This window comes from Phacochoerus africanus, chromosome 15 (genome assembly GCF_016906955.1).
Source record: "Phacochoerus africanus isolate WHEZ1 chromosome 15, ROS_Pafr_v1, whole genome shotgun sequence".
Taxonomy (NCBI): domain Eukaryota; kingdom Metazoa; phylum Chordata; class Mammalia; order Artiodactyla; family Suidae; genus Phacochoerus; species Phacochoerus africanus.
In genome coordinates, this window is record NC_062558.1 from 39,678,427 (window position 1) to 39,701,396 (window position 22,970).

The 22,970-nt window shown below is 42.8% G+C and overlaps 1 protein-coding gene across 1 annotated transcript in view; it reads right to left on the bottom strand.

The window, feature by feature from the left end:
- The window catches only part of TRAFD1 (TRAF-type zinc finger domain containing 1), a 29,213-nt gene that overhangs the window by 2,085 nt on the left and 4,158 nt on the right, over window positions 1-22,970 (bottom strand). The window contains exons 3-9 of the mRNA XM_047760404.1: window positions 14,131-14,266; window positions 13,965-14,018; window positions 9,966-10,368; window positions 8,427-8,633; window positions 5,183-5,259; window positions 2,361-2,588; window positions 932-1,052 (exon numbers count right to left, since the gene is read on the bottom strand). Of these exons, the coding sequence (XP_047616360.1) occupies window positions 932-1,052; window positions 2,361-2,588; window positions 5,183-5,259; window positions 8,427-8,633; window positions 9,966-10,368; window positions 13,965-14,018; window positions 14,131-14,266 (1,226 nt within the window). The remainder of the gene's footprint in view (window positions 1-931; window positions 1,053-2,360; window positions 2,589-5,182; window positions 5,260-8,426; window positions 8,634-9,965; window positions 10,369-13,964; window positions 14,019-14,130; window positions 14,267-22,970) is intronic.

A 22,970-nucleotide genomic window follows, 5' to 3' on the forward strand; every position in this document is an offset into this window, starting at 1 on the left:
TTGCTATTAATGCTGGAGGCAGGAACAAGATTCTGGGTAGGAGACAACTGCCTCGCTTCTCAAGGATGCTGAAACCCATATCTCCAGGACAGGGTTGGGAATATAAATCCACACTATACACTTACCATCTAAGTCCTCAAATACAACCTCCTAACTAGTCAAAATCAGTGTGCAAGCAAACCTTGAAAAATCGTTTCCTTTTTTTTTTTTTTCTTCTTTTTTCTTTTTAGAAAGAAAAGAAGTTCCCTGTGGAATATGAAGTTCCCAGGCTAGGGGTTGAATCGGAGCTACAGCTGCCGGCCTACGCCACAGCCACAGCAACACCAGATCTGAGCCATGTCTGTGACATACACTACAGCTTATGGCAACGCTGGATCCTTAACCCACTGAGTGAGGCCAGGGATCGAACCTGCATCCTCATGGATACTAGCTGGGTTCTTAACCTGCTGAGCCACAATGGGAACTCCCTGAAAAATCATCTTTAAATGGCTTTGCAACGACTGGGTTTCAAAACCAGTTTACTTGCCTAGTTATAAGCTAATACTGATAATTACTGATAATAATACTACTAGTAAGTTTGAGCACCCTACTCTAGTTGAGTATTATTTCAACTAGAAGCAGGGGCCCAGGGCAGCCACAGTAAAGTCTGAAAATTATCTCCCAATCATCCACTAAGTGCACCAACAGGAAACCCACAGCTGAACAAGGGCTGACTATTAAGCATGGCTCACGTCAGCCCCCAAAACCATTACCCTATAAACCTAAACTCCAGGCATCTAAACTCCTAAACTCCAGGAGTCCCCAGTGAGATCAGACTGGGCTTGGTAATTCAGGATGCATGTTAAACCTATGTGAGAATAGCAGATGGGAAGTGGGAAGCAGGCGTAAGGAAACAGCAGACATGCAGCCTTGGCCCAGCCCTAGCTCATACCCTGGTGTCTGACACGCCTCTTGGGCAGCTCTGGTGAGGTTCCTCGAGGCTGGAAATCCTGTCTAGGAATCCCCTCCGACACGTGGTTATTTGCTGTGGCTGGGCGTTGGTCACACTGGTCCTAATAAGAAAAACCAGAATTAGTACCTCTGGACTGAGTCATTCTTAGGAGAAAGTACAGTGGGAGGGGAAGGAACAGCAGGTTGGGTGAACACACCATATCTAGGGGGCCAAGTGGGGGAACAATGGGACAGGATGACTTTGACAAGCACTGAGGGGAAGGATCTGGGACTAAGAGGAAGTGCATCTGGAACACAGCAATCATTCCTACTAGCACTGACAGAAGCGCTCTCTGACTGATTTGTGCATGGATAACGGAAGGGTTGGTCTTGGGAGCCCAGAAAACATTTGACCATAGATTATGTGCACCATTGCTTACTGTAGAGTCTGCCCTAGGACATAACAAGCAGTTACTTATCTACTGCTTGGTCCAAAAGCAAAAGCCTTTATTACGGGAAGTGAAATGTGTGGTGTTCTAGCAACAGCTATGTGGCATCTACTATAGAAACGTCTCTGAAATACCTTCAGTGTTAGCTCCCATAACAAACAAGATGGGGGCAGAAAACGTACTTTCCACTAAGACACTAGAATCCTAGACCGCAAAAGCTGAAAAAGGACTTCAGATTATCTAGTGTAACTCCTTCATTTACAAATGCCCACTGAGGGAGCAGGACCTATCCCAGGTCAACCATAAGGGGAAAGCTAGAACTAGACCCTTGTCCCCCGATGCAAGACACAAATGCCACCCCGAGAGGAAGAACCCATAAAGTTAAAAGTAGAAATTGTCATTGGCCTCAAGAAAACTCTCCTCTAAACTCTCTGGCAAGTCCTCCATGCTTGTTTAGACAGAGTCCTGGCTCCCTGGGCCTCAGCTAGTGATACTATGGCTTCCATTGCCAGAAGGCAGAGAAAGTCCAAAGGCCTAAGGTAACTGTACATCTCAGAGGGCTCACAAAACAGGGCACAGTCAAAAGTAGATCAGGCAGGCACACAACTTAAAGGCCAAAGAAGCATTCTCAGCTCTGAAAGCCTCAGGTTGACTTACAGAAGATCAGCAGGATAGCAAAAGTGGATAGACCCTGGAGTTCCCGTTGTGGCGCAGTGGTTAATGAATCCCACTAGGAACCATGAGGTTGCGGGTTCGATCCCTGCCCTTGCTCAGTGGGTTAATGATCCGGCGTTGCCATGAGCTATGGTGTAGGTCGCAGACACAGCTCGGATCCCGCGTTGCTGTGGCTCTGGCGTAGGCTGGAGGCTACAGCTCCGATTCAACCCCTAGCCTGGGAACCTCCATATGCCACAGGAGCGGCCCAAAAAATGACAAAAAGACAAAAAAAAAAAAGTGGATAGGCCCTTCAAGGACTCTTACCTGGTGATGGAATAGCACCTCTTCTTCCAGCTGGACCCCACAGAATTCACATGGGATGATGATGCTGTCCTCCACAGGAGGTGAACTCCTCAGGCCCAAAGAGTCTAACTGGTTTCTTGCAGCCTGCTGCATTATCTCCTGGAAGATGACATCAGGGTCCTCCATCCCTTTGGGCGAGGTGCTACCCACACCGAGTGGAGGTAAGGCACATGAAGGGTTACAGCTTGTCTGTCTCAAGAAAAAAAACAGGTTAAAAAAAAAAAGCAGAGGTTAAGGAACAAATTATAGTCTAAAAATAATTTCCAAAAGTCACAAAAATCATTTAATTTTTTTTATTATTTTCTTTTTTGGCCACCCTGTGGCATATGGTGTTCCTGGGCCAGAGATCAGATCTGAGCCACAGCTGTGACCTATGCCGCAGCTGCAGCAATGCCAGATCCTTTAACCTACTGTGCTGGGCAGGCGACAGAACCTGCATCCTCGAGCTGCAGAGGTACCACCAATCCCATTAGGCCACAGTGGGAACTCCACAAAATGTTAACAATCCTTGGAGTTCCCAGAGTGACTCAGCAGTTAATGAACCGGACTAGCATCCACGAGGACTCGGGTTCGATCACTGGTCTTGCTCAGTGGATTAAGGATCCAGCATTGCTGTGAGCTATGGTGCACATCACAGACAAAGACAAAAAAAAAAAAAATTAACAATGCTTAATACTGGGGAGAGGGGAGTGCCCTTTGTGGTTCAACAGGTTAAGAACCTGACTGGTATCCCTGAGGATATCGATTCGATCTCTGGCCCTGCTCAGTGGGTTAAGAATCCAGTATTGCCAAAAGCTGTGGTTTAGGTCACAGATGAGGCTCAGATCTGGAGTTGCTGTGGTGTAGGCCAGCAGCTGTAACTCCAATTCAACCCCTAGCCCAGTAACTGCCCATAGGCTATTGGTGCAGGCCTAAAAAAAAAAAATTGTGGAGAAGGACTGAAAAGGGACAGGAGAACACAGATGGAACACTCACCTTTGCTTTTATTTTAAACATTTCTAGGCTATATTAAATTTTTGTTACTATGTTTATGTGATTACTCTCTTTAAATTAATTTGGAAAGATTTAAGTTTTTTTCTCACAGTCATACAGCAAGAAAGGCCCAAATATTCTTCGTTACTCCTATTAATGGATCCTCTTATGCTGTTCCCAAACCAAATAATAAATATACTCAAATGCTGCACTTTTCCACTTATGGGGGAAATGTATATTCTACCCAGAGTACATGTATCACTTAATAGTTATGGAAGTGCCAGACGAGGCCAAACCAAATCAGAGAGTAAGAGTATTTAGGGGATAAATGTGGCTCCCTCCACCAGATAATCTTCAAACACAAAAGCTATTCTCTAATCATTCCTAAATAGCTCAGGAACTTTCAACCATTCAAAAAATACCTGACACCTTTCATATACCAGGTAGTGAGATACTCAGAAACTACAAGAACCCAGAACTTGTCCTTAAGGAACTCAGCCTCGTGGTGCAGACCAACAGGGGATCAGCACAAGGTAAAGGTGACAGGCTAAGAGAGATGTGGGCACAGGACTTTCAAGAACATACTAGCATGACTTCTGGCCTAGCCTTCAGAGTATTCCACAAGATGATTTCCTGAAAGTTGTATCTGAACTAAGTCTACGAGTGAGGGTCTGTGTTGTTGGGTGTGTTAAGAAGGCAAGGGTTGGAGTTCTCGTCGTGGCGCAGTGGTTAACGAATCCGACTAGGAACCATGAGGTTGAGGGTTCAGTCCCTGCCCTTGCTCAGTGGGTTAACGATCCGGTATTGCCATGAGCTGTGGTGTAGGTTGCAGACGTGGCTCGGATCCTGCGTTGCTGTGGCTCTGGTGTAGGCTGGTGGCTACAGCTCCAATTCAACCCCTAGCCTGGGAACCTCCATATGCCGCAGGAGCGGCCCAAGAAATAGCAAAAAGACAAAAAGACAAAAAAAAAAAAAGAAGTCAAGGGTTGAAGTTTCTGCTGTGGCGAAACAGGTCAAGGATCCAGAGCTGTCTTTGCAGCAGCTTGTGTCACAGCTATGGATTGAATTCAATCCCTGGCTCAGGAACTTCCATATGTTGTGGTGCAAGCAGAAAAAAAAAAAAAAAAAAAAGAAGGCAAGGGTAGAGGGCCACACATCTCCAGGCAGAAAAAGTAAAGTGCAAAACAGATGCCCTGACCCTTCCAGGAAACTGCAAGGATTTCAGCCTGAAATCAAATATGGCATGACAGGACCGATTACAAGATGGTCAGTCAAGATGTACACTATCAGCATGGAATGGAGGCAATGACTGGGCCTGCTGGCCTACTTTGTCCAAGAGGGAACGAGGCTGAGTCTTATACTCACGTCAGTCACACCAGGTTTAAAACAGTTGCTACTCGGAGTTCCCGTCATGGCTCAGTGGTTGACGAATCTGCCTAGGAACCATGAGGTTGTGGGTTCGGTCCCCGGCCTTGCTCAGTGGGTTAAGGATCTGGCGTTGCCGTGAGCTGTGGTGTAGGTTGCAGACGTGGCTTGGATCCCGCGTTGCTGTGGCTCTGGCGTAGGCTGGTGGCTACAGCTCTGATTAGACCCCTAGCCTGGGAACCTCCATATGCTGCAGGAGGGGCCCTAGAAAAGGCAAAAAGACAAAAAAAATAAAAATTAAAAAAAATAAAACAATTGCTACTCCTATCATAGGGGTTTTGTACTAAAAAGAGTTTGCTTAAGACCTCACATGGCCTGCAACACCAATAATGGTCTGCACACAGTCCCTCCTTAAAGTTAAAGCTCTCAAGTAATTCACAACACACCTGATGGTCAATCAGCAGCTCCTCTGGGTAGAGCTCCTCACAAAATTCACAAGGCAACATGGTCCCGTCAGCTGCACCTAGGTATTAGGTCACACAATCAGACTTTAATAAAAATAAACTTCATTCAACCTTTTATCTTCCTTGGGGGTTTGATAGGAAAGTTTGACTTCTTTTGTAACTTCTTAGACATAGCAATTTGTGAGGCTGTAAATCCTCAAAGAGAAACCATCTAAGAGACAAACCCTAAGCAAAAAACTGCCACTACAGAAAGAGGTCTACTTGTCACCATTTCCTAAGGAACAGTAAAACATTTGATTACCCATCACTCTAAGGAAGAAATTTAAGTGTGTAATACGAAACTCTAGGCACTAATCTAAGAGCTTTCTGTGCATTATTTCAATCCTCAGGAAAAACTTATGAAGCAGATCCACATGACTCTCATTTTACAGATAAAGAAATTGAGGCCTGTATATAACTGGCAGACAGATATACTGAAAAAACACTTCCAGTACAAAAAAAAAAAAAAGATGTTGTATAAAGTTAACTTCAGTGAGAAAATAAATAAGAGCAATTTCAAATCCAGGATTCCGAAAACACAACAGCCTCAGTGGGACAAGTGGACAGTGAACAAAGCAAGGAGGCATGGAAACTTGTCTACCTAGGTTATGGCTCTAAATAGAAGAGAGAAAAATCTCTACTGAAGAACACTAACCACAGTTTGGCCTTTACATGGATTTGAATGGAAAATCTACATTTATTTGTTCCCTTCTTTCTTTGTTGGCTGCTCTTCAGCATATGGAGTTTCGAGGCCAGGGATAAGATCCAAGCCACAGTTGCAGCCTACTGTACAGTTGCAGCAACATTGGAACCTTTAACCCAGAATGCTGGGCCAGAGACTGAACCTGTGTCCTGGTGCTGCAGAGACCATTTTGCCACAGCGGGAACTCCTCTACATTTGCTTTTATATAAATTCACATTTATGGTTTTAAAAATCCCAGGGCAAAAAAAAGCTCAATTTAAAATTCTCCCCGCCTGGGAGTTCCCGTTGTGGCTCAGTGGGTTATGAACCCGACTAGTATCCATGTGGATGCAGGTTCTATTCCTGGCCTTGCTCAGTGAGTTAAGGATCCAGTGTTGCCGTGAGCTGTGGTATATGTCCAGATATGGTTCAGATCTGGCATTGCTATGGCTGTAACAGGCTGGCAGTTGCAGCTCTGATTCAACCCCTAGCCTGGGAACTTTCACATGCCGCAGGAGCAGCCCTAAAAAGAAAAAAAAAGTTCCCTGGCCTGGAACCAGAGCCATAGCAATGACAACACTGGATCCTTAAACCCACTGCACCACCAGGGAACTCCCAAGAATTGTTTTTAAATGGGAGTGGGGGCAAAGTTCTCTGCAGAAGGATGACAACTAATAAATGTAGAAGAAAAAATAGAAACAGAGAAATTACCATTCTCCTGTTCCTCAACAATTTAAAAATAATATTCTGAGTTCCCACTGTGGCTCAGCAATAAGGAACCCAACTCGTATCCATGAGGATGACAGGTTCCATCCCTGGCCTCGCTCATTGGGTTAAGGATCTGGTGTTGCCATGAGCTGTGGTATGGGTCACAGATGCAGCTTGGATCCTACATTGCTGTGGCTGTGCTGCAGGCTGGCAGCTGCAGCTCCAATTTGACCCCTAGCCTGGGAATCTCCATATGCTGCAGGTGCGGCCCTAAAAAAACAAAAAAGAAATAAATAAAAATAGCATCCTGCATACAGCTACTATTAAGCAAAAAGGTTACCTATACAATTGAGATATCTGACATACCCCACTCTAACAAGTAATAGGACAAATTGACATCTTGAGAAGGACACACCATGGCCAACATAGTATTCTTGTCAAAATTATAACATGGGAGTTCCTGTCTTGGCGTGGCGGAAACGAATCTGACTAGGAACCATGAAGTTGCAGGTTCGATTCCTGGCCTCGCTCAATGGGTTGAGGATCTGGCATTGCTGTGAGGTGTGGTGTAGGTTACAAACACAGCTCGGATCCTCTGTTGCTGTGGCTATGGTGTAGGCTGGCAGCTGTAGCTCCAATTCGACCTCTAGCCTGGGAACCTCCACATGCTGTAGGTGCCACCCTAAAAAAGGGAAAAAAAAAAACAAAAAAAAACCCATAACATGAATTTAAACATGGGTAAATAATCAAACATGTTAATTGAGAAAGAAATATTCTACAAAAAAAAAAAAATGGCCTGGACTCTTCAAAAATGCCAATGCCCTCAAAGAGGGGAAAAAGATTAAAAAAAAAAAAAGGAGAATGGGTGCAAAGGAATCTAAAAAGAATTAAATGTAATGCACAATCCTGGATTTTAAAAACAGAATTAAAAAGCTCTAAAGGGAGTTTCCAGTGTGGTTCAGCAGTAACAAACCCAACTTGTAGCCATGAATGAGGATGCAGGTTTGATCCCTGGCCTTCCTCAGTAGATTAAGGATCTGGCATTGCCATGAGCTGTGGTTTAGGTTGCAGAAGCACCTCAAATCCCCCACTGCTGTGGCTGTGACACCTGCAGCTCTGATTTGATCCCTGGCCCAGGAACTTCCATATGCTGCAGGTGAGGCCCTAAAAAGCAAAAAAATGAAAATAAAAGATAAAAAGCTCTAAAGAACACTATGAACAAGTAGGGAACTTGCCTGACAATACCTGTATTGTGTTTATATAAGAGAATGCCCTTGCTCTTAAGAGATTCATCTTAAGATGAAGTACTAGGGATAAAATGCTATGTCTGCAACTCATTCTCAAATGGCTCAGGGGGAAGAAATATAAAAATAAATGGAAATACTAAAATTGTTGAATATAAATGAGGGGTATACAGACATTCACTGTACTATTCTGACAATTCTTTTCTCTTTTTATGGCCACACCCACGGCATATGGAGGTTCCCGGGCTAGGGATCCAATCGGAGCTGTAGCCACCAGCCTACACCACAGTCACACTAATGCCGGATCCTTAACCCACTGAGCGAGGCCAGGAATTGAACCCTCACATCCTCATGGATACTAGTCACATTCGTTAACCGCTGAGCCACAACAGGAACTCCACTGACGATGTTTAAAAACAAAAAGTTGGAAAAAACAAATGAAAAGAATAATAATAAAAAAAACTATCTCATTAAAAACTTTTAATGTTCTATAAGTTGTCTGGTGTAAAGCTCACTACAGAGACAGAGTCTAGTGAAAAATATACAAACCTACCCCTTATGTCATTCAGAGCACTAGGACCTTCATGGGACTGGTCTGCCTCACATACGACCCTCCAAAGGTCCTGCTCTGTCATGCTGGGGGGCTGTCCTTCATTTTGCAGACTTAGAGCCAACATGAAATCCAAGTTTGCACTGTCTTCACCACCCTCTTTGGGCGTCTGTCGTCTTCTATTCCTTTCCTGACTTTCTTGTTCTTCCACTGAGGGGGATTAAAAAAAAAAAATTAGTACTCAAGATACATTAGGAATGTCGCTATACAAATATTCAAGGTTTATAGAAATCTGTATAGGAACAAGAAACCCAGACTTTCGATTCTCATAGGACTCTAAATATTAAGCCTACCATGATGAAAGACTCCAATTATTATCCTGTTCGATTAATAAGCAATATTGAGCTGTAACTATGAAATAGGCACTGTGCTAAGTATTTTACATGTACTTTCCACATTACAGCAAAATGGCTTAAAGCATAGGGTCAGACTGCCTGAATTCAAATCCCAGCTCTACCACTTACCTAACACTCATAAAACTGTAGTGAGAACTAAGTAAATTAATAAATGTAAAGCACTTTGCAAATACCTTAAGCACATAGAGTATACTCAGTAAATGTTAGCTATTAACAGCATCGTCATCCATCAACCCTGTCATCCAATAATAATCCAAGAGCAAAGAGGTTCTGTTATTCCTATCTATAGGAAAAAGTTAAATATTCCTCCTTCTGTTACCTAGCTACAATCAGGTTTCCATAATTAAAATCTGTTTGGCTCCGAAGACCTGTTTCCATTTGCATTAAATTCTTGATACCGCTCCAGTATTTCTTTTTTTCTTTTCTGGCCACACCCAAGGCGAATGAAGCTCCCAGGCAGTGATAGAATCTGAGCCACACCAGATCCTTAACCCTCTGTGCCACGCCAAGGATCAAACCCCCGCCACCAAAGAGACAACATGGGATCCTTAACCTGCTGCACCACAGTGGGAACTCCCCACTCCAATTATCTAATTCCAAACACAACTCACACAGATTTTTTTTAAAGGTTACAAAGGAGTTTATTTATCATTTTTGTACCTTTTCTTCACGATTGGAATTATATCACATGAAGTAAAAAAATTAACACTTGGAGTTCCCATCGTGGCTCAGTGGTTAACAAATCTGACTAGCATCCATGAGGGTGCAGGTTGATCTGTGGCCTCACTCAGTGGCGTTAAGGATCTGGCATTGCCGTGAGCTGTGATGTAGGTCCCAGAAGCGGCTCGGATCTGGTGTTGCTGTGGCTGTGGCATAGGCCAGCTGCTATAGCACCGATTCCACTCCTAGCCTGGGAACCTCCATATGCCATGGGTATGGCCGTAAAAACCAAAAAAAGAAAAAAATTATCTACATTTTTTGGTTTTTTACAAGAAAAACATTTAGTGAAAACATCAGGAAGAATTAAGTTACACTAACTCTCTTTAATTCTGTGGGTATACAGTTGACTTACAAAGCTGTGTTAGCTCCAAGTTCAGCAAAGTAAATTGGCCATACATGTACTCACATAGATTATTCTGAATTGGAAACTGGGCTGTCACGCTCCTTTGACTGGTGGTCCTACTTTGGAAAAGGTCTGATTCAAAGGCCCTCAGGGGCCTTCGAGGGAGCCTCATGGGTGGGTCCAGAGCTTCAATTTGTCTGAGCTGGGATGCAATCCAGATCCCATCTTGACCCCAGGAGTCATCATACGCATTAGGTAGCATGGCAACCTCATCTCTCTTTTCCTCCTCATTTCTCCCACAAACTTCAGGGTGAGTCTTCAGATCTTTCACCAGAACATTGCGCCCACAACTGCCACATAACTCCGTCCGGGCACCACAGTAATCTTCATGGTCCTTCAGTTTGAGAACAGAAAGTTCCAAATCACAGTGCTGACAAAGGGCAAGCCGTAGAGGACACTCAGTCTCCTGCAACACAGAAAAATGAGGCAGTTAATATGCAAATCTAAGAAAGGCCAAGTTTCAGTACAAGGCAGGGAAAGCAAAAAGTATTTACAATATTCTCTTCCAACCCTAGCTTTGCCTGTCATGGTTTTCTATGTATTTAAGAGTCACAGCTTCCTTCTTCCCTGCTATCAAGTTCTACAAAGGGAAAGAAACTCTTAGAAGGAAACTACTCATTCAGCCACCCGAATAGCAAGAGCACAGCAATTCATATATGCTTTGTCAACGCTCCCCCAGACTAATTTCCCCTTACTACTCCAATGTGGAAAAGGGATTGTCCTTTAGAAAGACACTGATTCTTCTAATCTATACATTTGTATATAGCACTGTCTTTAAATAAGTCAAGAATCACCAATGAAGATGACCCCAAGGAATTCCCTTTTGGTGCAGTGGGCTAAGGATCTGGCGATGTCACTATAGCAGCTCAGGTTTAATTCCAGGCCCAGGAACTCCCACATGCTATGGGTATGGGAGGAAAAAAAAAAGATGATCCCAAGAATGTGCAAGTAATTGGCAGATGAAAAACAAAACTTTTTTTGTTTGTTTTTGGCTACACCACAAGGGAACTCCCAAAACTTTATGTTTAATTTGAAATCATCACTAAAGCACTAAATAATTAAAAGATATAAAGGAGGGGTTCCCATTGTGGCTCAGTGGAAATGAACCCAACTAGTATCCATGAGGATGGGGGTTCGATCCCTGGCCTCATTCAGTAGGTTAAGGATCCTGCATTGCCTCAAGCTGCAGTCTTTGTCACAGATCTGGTGTTGCTATGGCTGGGGGTAGGCCTTCAGCTGCAGCTACAATTCGACCCTAGCCTGGAAACTTCCATGTACCGCAGATGCAGCACCCCCCAAAAAAAGATATATAAGGATATGATACTGTGATATGGACATTCCAAAATGTGGGAACGTAAGCTCAGAACTTTAATGTAACATTGGTTCTAAAGCTTAGACACTTTACTACCACTATGCCAAACAGCAAAAATTTCTTTTTCATACAAATTAAACCCAAGTTTTATTCTAAACGATACTTCAAAACATTTCTCAAATTATTTGCATATGCATGGAATATCTCTTATAGAAAACATATGAAACTTATAAAAGAGAGCCTAGGAACAGGAGTAGAAGAGAGACAATTTTTACATATACACTTTTGTGCCTTTAAAATTATATACCATGTAACTATAATATCAATTCAGAAAGACGATTTTTAGAAAAAAGTTTTATCAAATAAATGATAAAGTTATAAGTTTCTGATATATAAGTTACTCAACAGCGAAAAGATTAAAAAACTGTTGGCACATACCAGATGATATAATAAGTACTCTGTTAAAAACCCTGAAAATTGCTAGTAACTCACCAGAACAGCAAATACAGTTATCAACTTTTTTCTTAAAGAATTTAAAACTCTTTAATCAGTGGCCTACAATTATCAGAGCCTAACTTGCAAGAATGTTAGGTAATACTTATACCTCTATAATGAATGATATATCACCATGTGAACCCCAGAAACAGCTGAGAGAAACTAGAAGAGGGAGGCAGTTGATTAGAGGTTGTTTTTATACAGCAAGTAGGTGTTAAAAGCCAAAGAAATACTCATTATTATTAATATGACCTCAGTCGTAACCCCCTTTACTGGTGAGGTCAAGTAAAACACAGGTAAAATGCTCAGAAAAAAATAATGCAGGAGGAGTTCCTATCCTGGTGCTGTAGAAACAAATCTGACTAGGAACCATGAGGTTGCAGGTTCAATCCCTGGCCTTGCTCAGTGGGTTAAAGATCCAGCATTGCCATGAGCTGTGGTGTAGGTCGCAGACACAGCTCGGATCTGTGGCTCCAGTGTAGGATGTAGCTCCGATTGCACCCCTAGCCTGGGAACCTCTATATACCGCAAATCCGGCCCTACAAAGAAAAAAAAAAGCCCTACAAAAAAAAAAAAAATGGGAGGGAGTTCCCATTGTGGCTCAGTGGTTAACAAACCTGACTAGGATCCATGAGGATATGGGTTTTAATCCCTGGCTTTGCCCAGGGGGTTAAGGATCCAGCATTGCCATGAGCTGTGGTGTAACTTGAAGATATGGCTCGGATCTGTATTGCTGTGGCTATGGTGTAGGCTTAGCGCCAACTGGTTCCCTAACCTGGGAACCTCCACATGTCATGGACGCAGCCCTAAAAAGCAAAAAAAAAAAAAAAAAAAAATGCAAGTAAGAATGCTTAATTATTTATGAGATGTTTATCTTTGAGTTGGAGGTCAGGCGTGGTCCTTGTTTTCTTTTTATATTTTCCAAAAGTTCTACACTGAATATGAATCACCTTTTAAAATTATAAAGTTATATAGGTTTTTTTTAGGTACACAGAATGAAATGCACAAATCTGAAGCACATACTTTGATGATGAATGTTTATATACAGTACACACTCCTATGTGACTACCAACTAAAGAGTTGTTGGGATTTTTTAACCAGTGAATATGCTCATTCAAATATATATATATATATACACACAGAACTCTCAGATTTCCCACTGTAGTGCAGCAGAAATGAATCCGACTAGGAACCATGAGGTTGCGGGTTAGCTCCCTGGCCTCGCTCAGTTGGTTAAGGATCTGGCGTTGCTGTGAGCTGTGGTGTAGGTCACAGACTTGGCTCAGATCTGGCATTGCTGTGGCTTGGTGTAGGCCAGTGGCGCAGCATATGGGAACCTCCATATGCTGAGGGTGTGGCCCTAAAAAGAAAAAATATATATATATATATAACTCTCTATATATTCACATACTCATTCAACTACAGTCAGTTTTATCCCAATTAGGGACCAAATGACACTGTGTTCTCTCATCAAATGCTCTCTAAGAATTTCTTTGGGTATGAATAGCATGTCACCCAAAAGACCAAACAGTAAAAATGAAATTACAAGATACAGGAGTTCCCATTGTGGTATAGCAGAAAGAATCTGACTAGCATCCATGAGGATGCGGGTTCCATCCCTGGGCTCGCTCAGTGGGTCAGGGATCTGGTGTTGCCATGAGCTGTGGTAAAGGTCACAGATGAGGCTCGGATCTGATGTTGCTGTGGCTGTGGTGTAGGCCAGCAGCTATACCTCCAATTCGACCTCTAGCCTGGGAACTTCCATATGCCATGAGTGTGGCCCTAAAAAGCAAAAAAAAAAAAAAAAGAGAGAGAGAGAGAGCGAGCGAGCGCAAAAGAAAGAAAAGAAGAAAATTACAAGGCATAAGGCAGGTTGTGTGCTAAAGAGGTGGCACCACACTGGCAACCCTAGGCTTGGTTTAGCACTCAGCGAACCTGCCAGTAGGCAAAACCCAGCAGAAATGGAATGACTCTGTTCCAAAAAGAAAGGCTCTGAGGCTTGAGCATGAAGCACAGCAGCTATGCAGCCAAATCTGGCAGCAAAGAGTCAAAGCCTTAATTAGGCTTTAAAGGCAGTGGAGCTGGTAGAGAACAAAGACTCAACAAGACAGGCTTTCTCCTCTGCAAGTGGCTCTGTAATCTCAATAGGATTGGCCCCATGATAATTAACACCCTTCATAGTGCAGGAAACCAACCTCATGCTTCTTTAACTGCCTCTTCTCCAACTTCTTGTTACACTTGCAGGTCACCTGGGATAAGAAATAACAATCAATAAATTGGTTTTGTGACAACATGTTCACCTGCTATTACACAATAGCAAGTATAATCCATTCATAAATATTTGAGTACTTGGTGGTTCACCTGACAGTGTTCTGTAGCCATGTGAGTCTCCATGTCAGATTTGGGAAATGGTTCCTTGCAGATAGCACACATACCAATGTTCCTTTGACAGTGGATCTCATGGATGGTAAAGTTAAACACAGGAATTTCTTTTTTGCTACAGAAATAGATCAAAGAAAAAGTCAAGAATTACTGACATAAGTGCCTAGAGATATCACATGGAAATCTGTCCTGTCCAATTTTTATGCTCCACTATTTCACTTTAGTGAGTATCCAGTGTATAAGCTCTTGTGACTGTTATAATGTCTGCTTTTCAAAGATTAACTCCTAAAGTGTTTTGTTTTGTTTTTTGTGTTTTTGCCTTTTCTAGGGCCGCTTCCCCCGGAATATCGAGGTTCCCAGGCTAGGGGTCTAATCGGAGCTGCAGCCTCCAGCCTACACCAGAGCCACATAAACATGGGATCTGAGCCGCGTCTGCAACCTACACCACAGCTCACGGCAACGCCAGATCCTTAACCCACTGGGCAAGGCCAGGGATCAAACCCGCAACCTCATCGTTCCTAGTCGGATTCGTTAACCACTGTGCTACGACGGGAACTCCAGATTAACTCCTAAAGGTTCTGAGTCTTCCGTGCAACACTCTGAGTTATCAGTGCTATGCACTACCTCTAAAAGCTCAGCCTCACTTTCTACATCTCATCACAACCAACAACATGAAGTCAGATACCAAGAAAAGCTGAGCCAGGTTTTTCCAAAACCATTCATACCCCAAAGCACAAAGATCCACCCCAGGATTTAAAAAACAAAACAGGAGTTCCCATCATGGCTCAGTGGTTAACGAATCCGACTAGGAACCATGAGGTTTTGGGTTTGATCCCTGGCCTTGCTCAATGGGTTAAGGATGTAGCGTTGCCGAGACCTGTGGTGTAGGTCATAGACGCGGCTCGGACTCCACGTTGCTGTGGCTCTGGTGTTGCTGTGGCTCTGGCGTACGCCAGCAGCTACAGCTCCGATTCAACCCCTAGCCTGGGAACCTCCATATGCCGAGGGAGTGGCCCAAGAAATGGCAAAAAAAATTTTTTTAAGACAAAAATAAATAAATAAACAAAGGAAGTCCCCCCGTGACACAGCAGGTTAAGGACCAGGCCATTGCTACAGCTGTGTGCTGTGGCTCGGGTTCAGTCCTGGCCTGAGAATTACCACGTGCCACAAGTGCAGCCAAAAAAATTAAACTTTTTTTTTTATAAAAAAACTTAAAAAAAAAAAGAAACAAAATAAGCATTAAAAAAAACCCCAAACAGCCTACCATTTATTTTTACACTCAGTCTCAGGTGGTTTGAATCTCATTAGTTTTTTTTTGGGGGGGGGTCTTTTTTAGGGCTGCACCAGTGGCATATGGAGGTTCCCAGGCTAGGAGGTTGAATTGGAGCTGTTGCTGCTGGCTTATGCCAGAGACACAGCAACACCAGATCTGAGCCTCGTCTGCCATCTACACCTCAGCCCACGGCAACGCCGGATCCTTAACCCACTGAGCAAGGCCAGAGCTCGCACCCGCAACCTCATGGTTTCTAGTCAGACTGTTTCTGCTGTACCACGACAGGAACTCCTCTCATTAGATTTTATTCCACCAAAAGTCAAACTAAAAAGGGCAGATGCCAGCTTTGGGACTGTCTGAGGAAAAGGGGAACTTTCCTCCTTTATGCCCTACATGTCTTTCAAAGCACACTGGATGCTAGCTAGGAATAAGCTCTCTGGCTGGGTTGGTATAAACTTCACAGAAGAAATGTAGAAAAATGTAATCCTGAATCCCTTCCCCCATTGCTATCTCCTCATTTACTTTTTACCATTCTCCTCTAATTTAAGACATCCAATTTAAAGGACCATACCTAAGTTATAGAAAAGGAAGGAAATGACAATCTTAAGTGAAAGAGTTAAGATCATTTTAATTTAACAAAAGTGTGTGTGTATATATGTTTATATACACTTACACACTCAAACTAGAGGCACATAATATTCAAAGGCCTTCCTTTTACTCATTCGGTTATGACCATTAGAAAATTCCAATTTCAGGAGTTCCCGTCGTGGCGCAGTGGTTAACGAATCTGACTAGGAACCATGAGGTTGCGGGTTCGGTCCCTGCCCTTGCTCAGTGGGTTAACGGTCTGGCATTGCCGTGAGCTGTGGTGTAGGTTGCAGACACGGCTCGGATCCTGTGTTGCTGTGGCTCTGGCATAGGCCGGTGGCTACAGCTCTGATTCAACCCCTAGCCTGGGAACCTCCATATGCCGCTCGAGCGGCCCAAGAAATAGCAATAACAGCAACAACAAAAAAAAAAAAAAGAAAAAAGAAAATTCCAATTTCATAGTCTAAAGGATACATTAAAAAGAATGTATGTCACCTAGAATAAAATTTCATAAAATATGGGAGTTCCCATCATGGCTCAGCAGAAACGAATCAGACTAGTATCCATGAGGATACAGGTTTGATCCCTGGCCTTGCTCAGTGGGTCGGGGATCCAGAGTTGCTGTGAGCTGTAGTTTAGGTTGCAGACTTGGATCCCAAGTTGCCGTGGCCATGGCCAGCAGCTGCTACCTCGGATTCAACCCTTAGCGTGGGAACTTCCATATGCCACAGGTGCACCCTAAAAAGAAAAAAAAAAAAATCATAAAATAAAATACTGAACAGAATAAATACAGATAGGAGTTCCCGTCATGGTGCAGTGGTTAATGAATCTGACTAGGAACCATGAGGTTGCAGGTTCAATCCCTGGCCTTGCTCAGTGGGTGAAGGATCTGGTGTTGCCATGAGCTGTGGTGTAGGTTGCAGATACGGCTCGGATCCTGCGTTGCTGTGGCTCTGGCATAGGCCGGTGGCTACAGCTCCGATTAGACCCCTAGCCTGGGAACCTCCATGTGCCACGGGAAGCGGCCCTAAAAAAGGCAAAAAGACAAAAATAAATAAATAAATAAATACAGATAGTCACACAACAAATCTTTAATGACCCATTGTGCCTCAGAAGCTGAATACTACAGAAACCTTCTCTCACATTAAGCTATAGATAGTGGAGTTCCTGTCGTGGCTCAGTGGTTAACAAGTCCAACTAGGAACCATGAGGTTGCAGGTTCCATCCCTGGCCTTTCTCAGTGGGTCAAGGATCCAGCATTGCCATTAGCTGTGGTATAGGCTGCAAACGTGGCTCAGATTCCTCGTTGTTGTGGCTCTGGTGTGGGCCGGTGGCTATAGCTCCGATTAGACCCCTAGCCTGGGAACCTCCTATATGCCATGGGTGCGACCCTAGAAAAGACAAAAACAAACAAACAAACAAACAAAAGCTATAGATAGCTTGTTTCTCTTTTACAGTTTTAATCTTCATACATAGTCTAAGAAACATTTCCAAGTAGGACAAGTGATGTGCCTCCAGCTATAGTCATACTCCCTATCTGAAAGACCAAAACACCCAAAAAATGCAGATTCATTTTCATCCAAAGGTAGAACTATGAGGAGTTCCCAATGTGGCTCAGCAATAACAAACTCAAGTGGTGTCCATAAACTTGACTAGTATCCATAAGGATTCGAGTGCAATCCCTGGCCTCATTCAGTGGGTTAAAGATCCGGGGCTGCCAGTAGCTGTGGTGTAGGTTGCAGACAAGGCTCAAATCTGGGGTTGCTGTGGCACAGGCCAGCAGCTATAGCTCCAATTAGACCCCTAGCCTGGGAACATCCATATGCCACAGGTGCAGCCCTAAAAAGACCAAACAACAACAATAAAAAACAAACAAACAAACAAAAAAAACAAAGGTAGAACTATCAAGGTGGGCTCTCATATCAAAACTGAAAGGTAACAAGGAATAACAATCAAGTGTCAGAAATAGAAAGAAAACTCAGACAAGAAGGGAAACTACCAATGTTTCAACAAAATGAACACCCCTATTTCGTCAAAATTCCCAGTTTTCTAAGGAAACTATTGGTTTTAAAGTAATTTGGCCTAAATTTTTCAAAACTGTAGACTATTAAAATATATAGTGCAGTGCTCCTATTGCAGATCGTCAGGTTAAGAATCTGACTAGTATCCATGAGGATACGGGTTAGATCCCTGACTTCACTCAGTGGGTTAAGGATATGCTATTGCCTTGAGCTGTGGTGTTAGGTCATACATGTGGCTCGGATCTGTCATTGCTGTGGCGGTGGCATAGGCCGGCAGCTGCATCTCCAATTCAACCCCTAGCCTGGGAATTTCCATATGCCACAGGTGATGCCCTAAAAAGACAAAAAAAAAAAAAAAGAAAAAAAAATTGCTTATATAGAGTTTAAAAATGTTTGTTTTGGGACCATAAAATTATACCTAAAGAGTGCTTAAAGACTCTAAAATTACAGGTTAAAGACCTGTAATCCTACTCTTGGGATTATGAAGATTTTTATTAGTGTCATAAAATAGTAAAAAACTGCAAACCATTAAAAATGTCTACAAGTTCCTGTCATGGCTCAGTGGAAACCAATCTGAGTAGAACTATGAGGTTGCAGGTTTGAGCCCTGGCCTTGCTCATTGGGCAAGGCAAAAAAAAAAGGTCTATGCGTTCCCATTGTGGATCAGTGGAAACAATCTGACTAGCATCCATGAGGACACAGGTTCAATCCCTGGCCTCGCTCAGTGGGTTAAGGATCTGGCGTTGCTGTGAGCTACGGTGTAGTGCGCAGATGCAGCTCGGATCTGCTGCTGTGGTTGTGGTGTAGGCCGGCCTCTAAGCTCTGATTCAACTCCTAGCCTGGGAACCTCCATATGTCACATGGTACGGCCCTAAAAATAAAAAAAATAAAAAAATAAAAGTCTAAGTTCCTGAGTAGCTCTGTGGTAATGAACCCAACTAGTATCCATGAGGATTTGGGTTCATTCCCTGGTCTCACTCAGTGGGTTAAGGATCCAGCATTGCTGTGAGCTATGGTGTAGGTCACAGACATGGTTCGGATCTAGCATTGCTGTGGCTGTGGCTGCAATTTGACCCTTAGCCTGGGAACTTCCATATTACGCAAGTGTGGCCCTAAAAGGACAAAAAAAAAAAACAACTAAAGAATAAGGGAACAGCTAGGTTAAATACGGTATGCCAACAAAGTGCAAGAAGCAAAGCTGTATCCTGATTGCAAATCCTATGTGCACAAATGTCACAAAAAAATTAAAGCCAGTAATTACTGCCTAGGGTACTGAAATTCTAGTCTCTTTTTTCATAATTTTAACAATAATTTTCTTTTAATAGCAAATATCAAGAAAAACATGTTAGGAATTCCTGTCATGCACTGGTATCAGCAGCATCTTGGAAAAACTAGGAGGCAGGTTTGTTTCCTGGCCAGGAATGGTGGGTTAAGGATCCAGCATTGCTACAGCTGTGGGTTAGGTAAGAAACTGAAGCTTGGATCTGATCCCAGGCCCAGAAAGCTGTGGGACAGCCAAAAAATAGAAAAAAAAAAAAAGTCTATAGTTTGTATTTTACAGGGCTATTCAGGATAACCTATTGACATAGAGCATTCTACATACATAATGCCACTAAAATTTTAGAATTAAAAAAAATCAAGGACCACATAATCATAACATAAAGCAAGAAAATGCAAAAAAAAGAATAAAAACAAAAAAAAGAAAATAAAAAAAAGAAACTGGGAGTTCCCTTGTGGTGCAGGCAATTAAGGATCCTGTATTGTCACTTGCAGTAGCTCAGGTCGATGCTCTGGCACAGGTTCAATCTCTGGCCCGGGAACTTTCACATGCCTCAGGTACAGACAGAAACAAATAAGTAAAATCAAAAGCAGCTTGTCCAGTAAGATCACAGAGCATTTACTATACATTTTCACCTCTTGGGGAGACCTTGAAAGAAGAAGATATAAGATATTGCCAATAATTACACAACAGTTGCCTGATGGTTTTTGTTGTTGTTGTTTTGTCTCTTCAGGGCTGCACCTGCAGCATATGGAGATTCCCAGGCTAGGGGTTGATTGGGAGTTGCAGCTGCCAGCCTACGCCATAGCCACAGCAATGCCAGATCCAAGCCATGTGTGTGATCTACACCACAGCTCACAGCAATGTCGGATCCTTAATACACTGAAGGAGGCCACGGATCAAACCTGCGTCCTCACAGATACTAGTCAGATTTGTTTCCACTGAACCACAATAGGAACTCCCAGAGATCAATTCCTTATAGATGCAAAGAAGCCTTCTTATATTGAAGCTTCTGTTTCCTAGAATCAAACTGTCAATCAGCACAATACAGGAAGAAAAGAAATAACATGCAAAAAACATCCTCGATCACAATAATCTATTCTTTTTACTGGCTTGGTAGGCCTAAGCACCAAAAGAGTACCTTAATGTTTCTTAGGAAACAACAGGAATATGGCTCTAAAGACAAAGTTTTAAAACCTTGAATTTATTTCTTTTTCTTTTTTTAGGGCCACACCCACAGCATATGGAGGTTCCCGGGCTAGGGGTACAATTGGAGCTATAGCTCCTGGCCTGTGCCACAGCCAGAGCCACAGCAACACGGGATCCGAGCTGTGTCTGCAGCCTACACCACAGCTCACGGCAACACCGGATCCTTAACACACTGCATGAGGCCAGGGACTGAACCTGTGTCCTCATGGATACTAGTCAGATTCATTTCCACTGAGCCATGATGGGAACTCCCTAAAACCTGGAATTTAAACAGTGCCACTTAGATGGATGGTTTGTCAGCTTTCCATGTAAATCTGCTTTTTTTTTCTTTAAATAAAGTGCCCTGGCTTTGAATAAACTTTTCATTAGCTTTCCATCAATTTACCTTTTTTTAGGCTGTACCAGGCTAGGGATCTAATTGGAGCTGCAGCTGCCAGCCTATGCCACAGCCATAGCAATGTGGGATCCAAGGTACATCTGCAAACTACATCACCGCTCACAGCAACACTGGATCCTTAACCCACTGAACAGGGCCAGAGGTGGAACCCACATCCTCATGGATACTAGTCCATTTAGTTACCACTGGGCCACAATGGGAACTCCAACTTATTTTTTTTTAAACTCCCTTAGTATAGTCATTTATATACTGTCCTTAGGTTTAAGATTCCTTCAGATTAGGAGTCTCCATTTTAAAAAGAAAAAAAAAATTCCTTCAAATTGGAGTGGATTGATTAAAAATATATTCAGCATAGAAAACTCTATAAAAAAAAAGACAGTGTACAAAATGGGAGAAAATAGTGCAAACGATGCAACTGACAAGGGCTTAATCTCCAAAATATACCAAAAACACATACAACTCAATTAAAAAAAAACCAACAAACAACCCAATCAAAAAATCAGCAGAGACCTAAAAAGAAGACATCTGGATAGCCAGCAGGCACATGAAAAAATGCAGAACATCACTAATTATTTTATTAGAGAAATGCAAATCAAAACTGCAATGAATTACAAGCATATACCAGTCAGAATAGTTATTAATAAGTCCACAAATGACAAATGCTGCAGAAGGTGTGGAAAAAAGGGAACCCTCTTACACTGCTGGTAGGAATGTAAATTGGTACAACCAGTAGGAAAACAGTATGGAGGATCCTCAGAAAACTAAATAAACTAAATATAGAACTACCATATGATCAAGCAATTCCAGTCCTGGGCATATATCCTGACAAAAAACTATAATTCAAAAAGAGCACCTGCAATTGCGGCACAGCGGAAACAAATCTGACTACTATCTCTGAAGACTCGGGTTCGATCCCTGGCCTTGCTCAGTGGGTTAAGGATCCAGTGTTGCCATGAGCTGTGGTGTAGGTTGCAGACGTGGCTCCGATCCCGCATTGCTGCAGCTCTGGCGTAGGCTGGTGGCTATAGCTCCGATTCGACCCCTAGACTGGGAACCTCCATATGCCATGGGAGTGGCCCAAGAAATGGCAAAAAGACAAAACAAAAACAACAACAACAACAAAAAACAAAAAGAGCAGTTGCAATTGTGGCACAGCAGAAAAGAATCCGACTACTATCTCTGAGGACTTGGGTTCAATCCCTGGCCTTGCTCAGTGGGTTAAGGATCCAGTGTTGCCATAAGCTGTCAATAGATCACAAATGCAGCTTGGATCTGGTGTTGCTGTGGCTGCAGTATAGGCCAGCAGCTGCAGCTCCAATTCGACCCCTAGCCTGGGTACTTCCATATGAGTGGGTATGGCCCTAAAAAGCAAAACAACAATAAAAAAAAAAACAAAAAAAGATACATACACGCTTATGTTCAAAGCAGGACTATTCATAATAGTCAGGATATGGAAACAACCTAAAAGCTCTCTGAGAGATGAATGGATTAAGAAGATGTGGTACACATACAGAACAGAATACTATTCAACCATAAAAAAGAACAAAATAATGCCAGATGCAGCAACATGGATGCAACTAGAGATTCTCTTACTAAGTGAAGTCAAAAAAAAAAGAGACAAATACCATTAACATCGCTTATATGTGGAATCTAAAATATGGCACAAATGAACCTATCTACAGAACAGAAACAGACTCACAGACATGGAGAACAGACCTGTAGGTACCAAGGAGTTGGGGGAGTGGGATGGACTGGGAGTTTGAGGTTAGTAGATGCAAACTATTACATTTAGGATGGATAAGCAGTGAGATCTTACTGTATAGCACAGGGAATTATACCCAACGTCTTGTGAAAGAACATGACGGAAGATAATATGAGAAAAAGAATGTATATACATATGTGTGTATGTGTATATATATATATGTGTGTGTGTGTGTGTGTATGATTGGGTCACTTTATTGTACAGCAGAAATTGGCACAACACTGTAAATCAACTAAACCTTGAATTTTTGTGTGTGTGTGTGTTTTTGCATTTTCTAGGGCCTCTCCCAC